This window comes from Astyanax mexicanus, chromosome 3 (assembly GCF_023375975.1).
Source record: "Astyanax mexicanus isolate ESR-SI-001 chromosome 3, AstMex3_surface, whole genome shotgun sequence".
Lineage (NCBI taxonomy): Eukaryota > Metazoa > Chordata > Actinopteri > Characiformes > Acestrorhamphidae > Astyanax > Astyanax mexicanus.
In genome coordinates this window covers 50,229,792-50,240,702 of record NC_064410.1, presented here as the reverse complement: position 1 = coordinate 50,240,702, position 10,911 = coordinate 50,229,792, and the positions used below count along the sequence as shown (strand labels likewise).

The 10,911-nt window shown below is 39.9% G+C and overlaps 1 protein-coding gene across 1 annotated transcript; it reads left to right on the top strand.

Annotated features, from left to right (window-relative positions):
- The first annotated feature begins 1,127 nt into the window (after positions 1 to 1,127).
- On the top strand, positions 1,128 to 10,342 carry cyhr1 (cysteine/histidine-rich 1). Its single transcript, XM_007245665.4, has 4 exons — positions 1,128 to 2,094; positions 4,552 to 4,790; positions 5,215 to 5,426; positions 7,103 to 10,342. The coding sequence occupies exons 1-4, from the start codon at positions 1,786 to 1,788 to the stop codon at positions 7,492 to 7,494; spliced, it is 1,152 nt and encodes a 383-aa protein (XP_007245727.2). The 5' UTR covers positions 1,128 to 1,785; the 3' UTR covers positions 7,495 to 10,342.
- Positions 10,343 to 10,911: the final 569 nt, after the last annotated feature.

The following is a 10,911-nucleotide window of genomic DNA, read 5'->3' as shown; positions in this document are numbered from 1 at the left end:
TTTTCTGCAAATAAATGCTCTAAATGACTATGTTTTTATTTGGAATTTGGGAGAAATGTTGTCCGTAGTTTATAGAATATTAATATTAATATAGAATGTTAATTTTATTCAAACATATACTTATAAATAGCAAAATCAGAGAAACTGATTTAGAAAATGAAGTGGTCTAATGCATTTTTTTTAACATTACAATTTTAATATAACATTATAGTCATTATGGCTTTTAGAATGATGCTTTTGTTCTTAACGGCATTTTTTCCCCTTACATTACATTTACTTTTATATTTAAATGGTTTTAAAAGTAGTACTTTTACATTTTACTTAAGTAAAAAGCTTGAGTTGATACTTCAACTTGTACCAAAGTATTCTAAACCCTAGTATATACTATCCACACTATACAAAGAAAACATCATAGTTAATGTAATAATAATTTTATGTAATTTGGATATTCACAAAACTAAATTTGCTTAAAAGATACCATTATTACAAACTTTTGTTAATTCAGACTTAAATAATTATATACACTTTTGAAAAAAAAAAAATCCATTGATATTTGGAAGCTTTTCAATTTTATTTGAATCCCACATTTCTTTTTCCTGTTTGTTTTGTTTGTTTATTTATGTTTTTGTTTTAATGTGCTTGTGATGTTGGTTGTATATAATACATTATGTGTATTTAACCTATTATTGTGTATATTTTAGGTTGTTGTATTGTACTGTATACAAAATTAATAATAATTAAAAAAAAGAATAAAAAAAAGTCATGAATGTCAAAACCTGACAACAGTCACCTTCCTTTCAGTAGTAGTGGCTCTCTCTGGCTGACCCGCAGGAGGCGGTTGCGCATGCGCGGCTCGCGGCTCGCAGCAGCTCTTTAAATCCCCCCCTCAGTCATCTGATGGAACACAACATTTGCTGCAGCCAATCAGAGCGCAGGGGGCGGGGACTGGCGGAGCGGCCATAACAACTGCGGGCAAAACATTCAGTAGTAGTGTATTAGTGGACGCGGGGATTGGCTGATGGCTCGGACTTCCCTGAGTATGTGCGTCTCTGATTGGTGGAGGAGGGCGAAAGGCGGGGACTAAGGTGAAAGGGAGGGAGTGATGAGGGGAGAGAGAGAGGGAGGGGGGCAGACAGGAAAAAAACAAAGATGGCAGTGTAGCCCGAGCTGAGAAGTGTCGAGAAGACGCTGCAGAGAAGAAGCAACTTCCAGGCTTTTACAGGGCGAGAGGAGGAGCGCGGTAGAGCGGGCCAGGCTTGCCGGGCTGAGGGAGACTAGGGCGAGGCGGTGACGGCGGAGAGCGGCCACGGTGGCCCGCTGTCGAGCGACACTAACAGCAGCAGTAGCAGCAGCAGCAGCACAGTGTTGTTTTTGTTGAGCAGGGGAACAGTGGTGCGTTCAAGAGCTGCAGAATCCAGCTAAAGTCAAGCTTATTAAGCTAGCTATCTAACTAACTCACAAAAACACCAACACACTGCAGCTGAAGTGACTGACCCACAGCTCGTACCTATGCTGTTAACCTCCTCCAGAACAGGTTTAGACTGTGACAAGCAGTTCCATATGAACTGGAGCTTGTTGTTATTATTAGCTACCAAACACTTCAGTGGCTTCACAACACACAGTTTGGTTGGTTAGCTAAGCTAAGCTAACCAAGCTCAGCTACCTAGCTAACCCTAGCTAGCTGCTGTTCACCAGCTAATAATAATAATAATAATAATAATAATAATAATAATAATAATAAAGGCGTCAGAGCTCCTCTACTCGCTCGCTTGGGATCAGACGCGCATGTCTGCGATGGAAGAGCGGGGAGAGCTGGCAGTGGCAGCCGCCCCAGGCTCCTCCTCGTCCGGCCTCGGCGTGGGGCCGGTGGTCGGGGGAGCTCTGGATGCCGGGCAGGGCAGCGCCGGGCTCTCCGGCATCCAGGAGGAGAGCGGCGGCCGCAGGGATGCTTCAGGACCGGAGGCAGACGCGGACGCGCCGCCCAAGAAGCGCGTCAGGCTGCAGGAGGGCGAAGCGGGGAAGCTGGAGGAAAGGCTGTACTCGGTGCTGTGCTGCACGGTGTGCCTGGACCTGCCCAAAGCCTCTGTCTACCAGGTAATTTGGGTTAGCTGGCTGAAGTAGTGTACCTGCCTGCTACAGAAGCGCTTTCACAACAAGCACAGGGCCTCCATTTTGCAGGCATGCAGGAGCTAGGTTAACTAACATAAACGCTAACGTTAGTTGTTTGTTAGGATCTAATTATATTATAACCTAGATATGGGTGATAAGCAGGGCAGTAGGCTAGCTAATGTAATGTTATTTAGTTACAGAAGAATAGCATAGGTTGATTGATTTTTCAGTTTTCAACTAGCTAGCTAGTTATCTGTGCTGTAATTAGGTTTTTAGGTTTGTGTTATATGTGGTGCTTTTGAGGAAAGAGGCAGATTGAGGCAATGAGTAAGAGAGATAACTATATAACAGGCCTGGGTTGAGATGTGATAATACATTTAGCTATATATAAATACTATTAGATAGAAGATAGTAGTCAGCTTTGAAATAATTTTGATATAGGTTATATGTTGTTATTACTGTATACAGTTTTGCTGAAAACACGACACAGCATGTTACCGTAAAGCAGTAAGGATTATTAGTTAGCTAGCAAACTGAATCAGGCAAATACTCGTATTAAATAAAACACATGTATAAAGATCAGATTAAGGTACATTATGTTATATATAGGCCTGTCATGATACCAATATTTTTACACACTTTCAAAACTGACAATTTATTTAATTATATTTTTGGGAAAGATACATACAAACCAACATACAAACAAAATCACATTTATCAAATCAGGTCCATTTATGGAATGATAAGTCAGAAATGTAATTATTGTGATATATCCTAATATATGTTAGAACTACGATATTAAATGTTGCTGTGAGGTTTTTCTGATCATATCAACCACAAAAAAGGCCAAGGTGATATGAACAAAAAAAAGTCAAGGTGATTAAATATAATGGTTAAAAATAGAGAGAGGTTTATTTTAAGAAGTTGGGAATGATTACAGCATTGAAGAAGAGTGTTGAATAGAAATTATAGAGATTAACAGATAAAGTGTACAGATATAATATGTAATATATGTAATAAAATGGTATAAATTGCGTTATCATATAAAACATGTTACTTATATCGATGTTTTGTCTTTTCTTGGAGGTTTCTTAGCCTGCACACAACACCTTAACTCATTAGTGTCTGCAGGGTAAACACTAAAATGTACAAGCCAAGTGGTTGTTCAGGACCAGGGTCAGGAACCACTGTATAGAGGCCTATAGAGGCCCACAAACCACTGACTCCAAACATTTGCTTTGTTCAAATTGTAGCTTTGAAATGGCCCTGTTGTATGACAGTGCTCACAAACTAAGGACCTGTAACTGTGACCTGACCAGCTGTTTGGCAGTCAGGGACAAACATGGCAATGCAAAGTCACATGCTCCCTTTGATCCAATCACTGCACAGTTCCCCTCCCCCAAAAATGTCCCTCTTGTAGTCCTTCAAAGAACCACATCCTTAAGCAACTACCCCAAACACACAGAAGTGCTCACATGCAAACAGATTTCACATTCTCACACTTGCTAATTTCCACAGAGCCTTTCCTTCAGAGCAGCTGACTGTAGTGATCAACTTTACAACATGGTTAAAGGATTTGTCAGTAATTAATTTTATGTAATATATAATGCTAATTAGTGTAAGCTGATCATACATGGCAAACAGAGAGGTCATCTGTGTGTGTATCTGTGTGTGTATCTATGCGCATGTCAGCCATTTCTAATAATGGATGACGGGTTCTCACACACCTTTTAAAATTAGAATCATGTGACTTTACCAAGATTTGTAACAGAGCTGAATCTTTAATCCTTATCCAACAAATCAGCTTAAATCTTTGTCTGATTCTGTTTATATCCATGTAATACAGACAAACACACATATTAATGAAGCACAGATATAATGACCAGAGTAAGTTACATATATCTATGTGACGAGCAGTCAAAAGTTTTTAGGACTGTCTGATCATGTTATAAAAGACACACAAGGGTTCAAATATAGAAATATGTGCAAATAAGTATACTGATAAATAAGCGTTATATAATAAAGCTTAGGAATAAAATGTGTGCTTTTGATATTTGCAGTGTAGTATAAAAATACAGGTATGAAGGTAAGTTAAGAGAAGAAAATATCACCTATGTAAATAATCATAATAATATCTGAAAAGCTTCACACTGTGTTTTATATTTTTGTTATATTACTTTTTTCCACAATAATTAGTTATCATTTGTTATAAATTTGATTTTATATGGTATTTTTTTATTTAACCACACACACAGAGACACACACAGGGTAAAAATAGGATCACATCCTGTTTCAGTCTTTCTTAAATTACTCACCTGAAGATACTAATCACTGGGTAAATTTATGTTTATGTCAAAATGACGAACAATAGAACAATGACATTGTTTTTGACCTGGTGCTAGGAATAAATGTGATTGCTTAATTTGATTTTTTTTGTGCTAGTGCACGAATGGACACCTGATGTGCGCAGGCTGCTTCATCCACCTGCTGGCGGATGCACGGCTGAAAGAAGAACAGGCCACATGTCCGAACTGCCGCTGTGAGATCAGTAAGAGCCTGTGCTGCAGGAACCTTGCAGTGGAGAAAGCAGTGAGTGAACTGCCATCAGACTGCAGCTACTGCCTCAAACAGTTCCCTCGTTCCAGCCTGGACCACCACCAGACAGAGGAGTGCCAGGACAGGTACACACTCACTCAGTCAGGCTCTCTCACAGTGTCTGACTCACCAACAAGGAAGTGACTCAGATGATGCATAACCAAACCTAGTAATTCAGAATTATTTAAAAATTCCCTGGACTGTACGGTTTATGCACTATTGTGAAATAATAAATACTAATATGTAACATGTTATATACATAGTATACACTTCAGGCATTTTGATACTTATTTTAATACTTCGATTATCTTTATTTACATCATGTTTATTTTGTCCAAAAACATGTTTATTAAAAATGAAAATAAATTTCACCAGAAAATCTAAGACTTACACCATCAGATCAGTGCACAATTACACTCATAAAAAACAAGTTGTTTGTAGTTACACTTTTGTGGCATTTCCTTTGTGGTTCCTCTGATTCCTGTTTGTGTCTGGCGTTTACGCAAACAGACTTACACAATGTAAGTACAAGCGGATTGGCTGCCCGTGGCAGGGCCCTTTCCATGAGCTATGTGCCCATGAGGTGGACTGCTGCCACCCTTCCAAAACTGGCATCGAGTTGATGGGCATCCTGGACGAGATGGACCAGAGCCATCGCAGAGAGCTGCAGCTCTATAACAGTATCTTCAGTCTGCTCAGCTTTGAGAAGATCGGATTCACAGGTACACACACTCAGCAAGCACAAAAGAACACCCTGCACACTTACACAGTTACAGCAGCCAGAGCTGAGTTAAGCTTTCTCAGCTTTCTCTCCATTTAACCATATGAATCAGTAGACCTATGGAGTCTCTGGTTGCACTGACGTGGCTGAAAAACAATAAATGCAGATCTGTTTATATCTTTGGTACTTCTATCTAGGGAAGCACCAATGTGGGAATTCTGGGCCAATTCAGATATCTAATATTACACATGTATATTTCTACAGATGCTGATATACATACATATTTAAAACTAGACGTCTCTCTATACCTTTAGTAATAAGTGTAACAATTATACCTTGCATTTTAGCTTTCAACTGACTATATGCAAAACATGAAATGAAAGGTGTTTCCGGAGAAAAGTTTAACATTTTTATTTTTTTTATATATATTTAACTAACTGTTTTTTTTACATATATTGTTCAGAGCTTTAAATCATCTTTTTAATTAACATGTTAATTTAAACAATAGATCTATTAAAAATAATAAAAAATAATAAAATGAGCGTGGTTAAAAATGGTGTGGCCAGCATTACTGATATAATTCCAAAATCATCATGCATCATTACTTTCATCTAAGTGTAGCTTATTATTTAGGTAAAGTGAACCATATGTCCAAATGTTTGCTACTTTATGTTTTGTCCACTGATGACACAGATGTCAAGTCAAGATTTTATTGTCATTCCATCTGAGTACAAGTACACAATTCAATGAAATTATGTTCTTCCGGACCCATGCAGCAACATGGAACAACAATACAACAGACAACATGAAGTGCAAATATATAAGAAATTGTGCAACATAGAACTAGAAAACTACAATAAATACAGCAGACATTATACATGGCCGCTGCAGCGAACTGCACAGCAGATAGGAAGTACACCGCATGTGCACAGCAGCTTTTCTAGTCCCTGTAGAAAATAACTACTTCCAATAAAATAGGACTCTTTTGTGTACAAAACATGAAACTTATGCCAGGCCTGTGCTAATGACTCTAATACTAAGCTGTGAAGCATTATGTTGCTTCATTCAGTATTTTTTGATGATTTAGAGAACTGGGGATGAGTGAAATGGTGACCAACCAACATTATATCCTAACTAATGGTTGTGTTTACACTGTCTGCAATCAACTCCTCACTAAAATGCTCACCAAAAGCTAGTAGTAGAAGTATTTACTGCAACAAAAAATAGGATAAACTTTTGTATATACAGAGTATATAAAATAAGACTCCTATATATGATATATGGTAACTCTTTACATAGACTCTGGTAATTTCATATCTTGCGTAATAATTTCATCGTCATTCTATAATGCATATTAGTTACAAGATAATTTCATTTAATAAACAAATAACAACTGATTACTCCCTGTCCTGAGGATGCAAGTGTATTTTTGCTCTAACGCACTACTTTCACTTGCCTAGGACACGCTTGATAATTAGCAGATTAGCTGTATCAGGTGTGTTGGTAGGTTGGCAGGGTAAAGCCTAAAACATGCAGGAGAAGGAGCAGGAGGTCCTCCAGGACCAGGGTTGAGAACCACTTTGATACAGCATGGCCAGACACACTATATCTAAACCTGATTAAAATACAAGTACCAAACTGACCGCCCTCCTCCCCCCTTCCCTGCTCTGCTTGCAGAGGTGCAGTTCCGGCCGTACCGCACAGATGACTTCATCACACGGCTGTACTACGAGACGCCACGCTTCACAGTGCTCAACCAGACGTGGGTGTTGAAGGCTCGTGTCAACGACTCAGAGCGCAACCCCAACCTGTCTTGCAAGCGCACACTCTCCTTCCAGCTGATCCTAAAGAGCAAGGTCAACTCTGCACTGGAGTGCTCCTTCCTGCTACTCAAGGGCCCCTACGACGACGTGAAGATCAAACCCGTCATCCAACACCACGTCTTCTCCAACGACGCAAACGAGACCGAGTACGCACCGCTGCCCATCAGCGACAGCGTGGAGTGCAACAAGCTGCTGGCCGCCAAAAACATCAACCTGCGCCTCTTCATCTTTCAGATCCAGAAATAGAGAGGAGAACAGGAGTGGAGGAGACCGAGAGAGAGAGAGAGAGAGAGAGAGAGAGAGACGAGCCGGCGAGGGGAGGCAGGGCTGGAGAGATTAAAGAGAGAGGAAGGGTGGAGGAGGAGGAGGTGAAGAGAAAGAAGAAGCACCGCTGAACCACAGATACCTCGACTAGAACAAGGATTTAGAAAGATGGAGAGATAATTAGAGACAGCCCGTGAGAAGCGCAGTAGATTCTGTTTGTTTGTTTATTTGTGTGTACATGGTTTATGGAAATGCTTTCAGATCCTGTATGGTCCAAAAACGAGTCTCTGTTTATCAATGATGTGACCCAGCGCCGTGCTGACCTCTCGCTAGAAAATAGAAACAAAAAAAAATAAAATAAAAGCAGGACAGGCCTGAATGGACATCACCACCGCCAGAGCGTATATATGATGTATGGGAGCGTGTGTATGTACACGCACACTCACACGCATGCATGTATGTTTGTCTTATGGCTGTGTGTGTGTGCATGTATGTGTATGAATGGGTGTGAATGATGCGCAAGACAACCCAACCTAATGAGCGGGAATCAGGATGAGCCGACTATCTAAGCTTGAGTGTGTGTATAAGAGTGTGTGTGTGTGTTTTGTGACTCTGAAACAGACAGGTTGCTTAGAAGGATAATCCAGGCCGCACTGGGTTTGATTTTAATATCACCTGCCAGCAGTTCTGCCAGGCAGTGTTACTCAAGACATGCTGTGGTACTGTATGTGTGTGTCCATGCAGTGTTCTCTCCCGCTCAGAACCCTCCTCTCAATGCTTATACACACACACACAGACACACACCCAGCAGAAAATAGGCTGCACTTGCTTTAAACATATTTTTGTAAGTGAAGGCAAAAGTTTTACTTGAGGCTCAGAGGGTCGGCTTCCCTACACAATACGGCCGCAGACTTCTGAACTTGGCTGATGAGATTTTGCATGTTTTTTTTTTTTTTTTTAAGGTTTTTTCTCTTAGTGTGCTCTCAGGAACGAACACACACTTTTAGCCGAGTAGCATCATAGTCTTGTAAGCTAACTTAAGTTTGACCTCCTAAAACACATTTATTTAAGAATGTAAAACTTACCCTTTTATCTTCTTTAGAGTTTGATTTGTCATTAATTTTTTTCCTGTCTTGCTCCTACTAAAGAACACACCTGCACGCACCCATCCCGCCCACCTTTCCCTCTTTAGACCCAACCTCCCCCCTGTCAAACACACACAGACAGACAGACACACACATGAGCCACAACTGTCAGTAGGGTCTGAGAACAGCATCACTATTTATTGCTTTTATTTAAATTTTCCTTGTTACTGTTGGCAACAGAGGCTCTTATTTACCACAGAAACAGACTGGACAAATGACTGAGGCCCTGTTTACACCTGGTAACTTTGTGTTTTAAGTATCTGGATTACATATAGATCATGCCAAATCACATTAAAATGTGTAAAAGTTTAAAAAAAGGAGGAGGTGGTCTGAAATTCATCTGAGCCAAATTATAGCAGTATAAACACGTCTGTCTCTCCAAAACCGAAACCCCTTTCACTGCAACCAAAACACTTACCCATGCAGTATGTCACTGGGCTTATGATCCGTATCTGTAAGTAAAGATAATCATGGAGAATAGCAAAATATATAATTATATATCTTTAGCACATGACAGAAAATGGCTGAACAGCTGGTTGACATGTAATGAGCTGGTTTGTTCCACACAGCATCTGTATTTTAGCCCAAATGGAGACACATTTGACTACTAAGTATAAATGCATGTGGCCAAAATCTCATAATCTTATCAGGATACAGTTCAGGTGCTAGTCACATGAAGTGATCAAGTGTAAATGGAGTCTGAGGGCGTTTCCACACACCTGTATTTTGTTTACTCTGGTCCAAATCAGTTACTGAGCCTGTTAACAAAATTTGGAGGATATTTCCCTTGGTTTAGTTTGTTTAGGGTAATACACGACAAGTCATGTTAGCATGTTCTCTCTGCTTACTGGTCAGTCCTGCCTTGGGCAGAGCAAGAAAGTAAATACAGGAAGAAGATCCTGTATTCTGGACTAGTTTACCATTGAGCAGAAATTGTATTTAATCTTGGCTGTAGAAATTATCTGATTAATATACCAGGTTAAACAATATTTAAAGAATGCTGTTTACTCAAACTTTTGGTTCTGATCACATTCTCAGCACATACAAACCGCTCCAGAGTTCATTTTGGACTGAATCACACCATGTGTGAAATTGAACCAGAGTCTGATTTATCTGGGTAAATACTTCCGCAGAGCCGTTCAGCTCAAACTCGTAGGGTACACCTAATAGTTCGGTCAGATCTAGGACAGATCATGTTCTTACTGTTTGGGACTGGACCCATGGTACACAATGCTGCTGTTTTGACCCTCATCCGAGTGCAATTACTGTATTCAGACCTGCCCAAGTAAATCACATCAATGGTGTTAACAAACCAGAATCCGTTTGAACCAGCTTGAAAATGCAGGTGTGAAAACGCTCTGAATCTGAGTGGAAACCACTGTTACTGCCCCTACCTACACACACTCTCATACACATATACATACAGACACACACACACTCACAGTGAACCAGAGAGCCAGATGGGGTATAATAATCAGATCCCAGTGGGGTTGAACTCTCAGCTGTATCTCATTGGTTTAGACATACTTGAAGTCTTGCAGGAGAGAAAGACAGTGGAGCTTTAGACTGTGCTTTCAGATTGGAGGAGTCTAGTTTGAACCTGTTTCTGTATTTAAAAGCTTTTAATTCTCACATTACACTCTGGCTGTATTTGTGCCTTTCTATTAAAGCTCATCTAAACAGAAGATGCTGTAGTCAGTGTGCACTCATTTGGTCTTATGGCATTGATGGATTTCACCTCTTATCCAGTTTACAGAGAAAGCAGTGTGATTAGGTTTCATACAAACACAAAACACTCTTTAGAGAATCCACAGATCACTTTTTAAAAAGTTGTATAGTCCCGTCAGCATTAAAACAGAACATTAATACTACCTGCCTAATATTGTGTATTCTCTTTTTGGTGTTTAGTGTCCTGTGATGTCTGGAACCAAGATAGTAGTAGCAGTTCTTTCTTAGACTTCTATACTCTACGTTGTGGGGTCAGATCTTGATTGCATCAATAAACCTGTTCACCAGCTGTTCCTGACCACTACATACAGCTCTGAAAAATATTAAGAGACCACTTAAAAATAATGGGTTTATATAAGCAAGAGGAAGATGGATGATTACAAGCCATCAACCAAGCTAAACTGCTGGAACAGGAGTGGCATAAAGTTATCCAAAAGCAGCATGTAAGACTGGTGGAGGAGAACATGCCAAGATGCATGAAACTGTGATTAAAAAACAGGGTTATTCCACCAAAAAATTATTTCTG

Excerpts from the sequence above, each read along its gene's own strand:
- cyhr1 (XM_007245665.4), top strand. The coding sequence starts at position 1,786 with ATGTCTGCGATGGAAGAGCGGGGAGAGCTGGCAGTGGCAGCCGCCCCA. Across the intron at positions 2,095-4,551 it reads CCAAAGCCTCTGTCTACCAG|TGCACGAATGGACACCTGAT; the intron begins GTAATTTGGGTT and ends TTTTTGTGCTAG. Across the intron at positions 5,427-7,102 it reads TGAGAAGATCGGATTCACAG|AGGTGCAGTTCCGGCCGTAC; the intron begins GTACACACACTC and ends CTCTGCTTGCAG.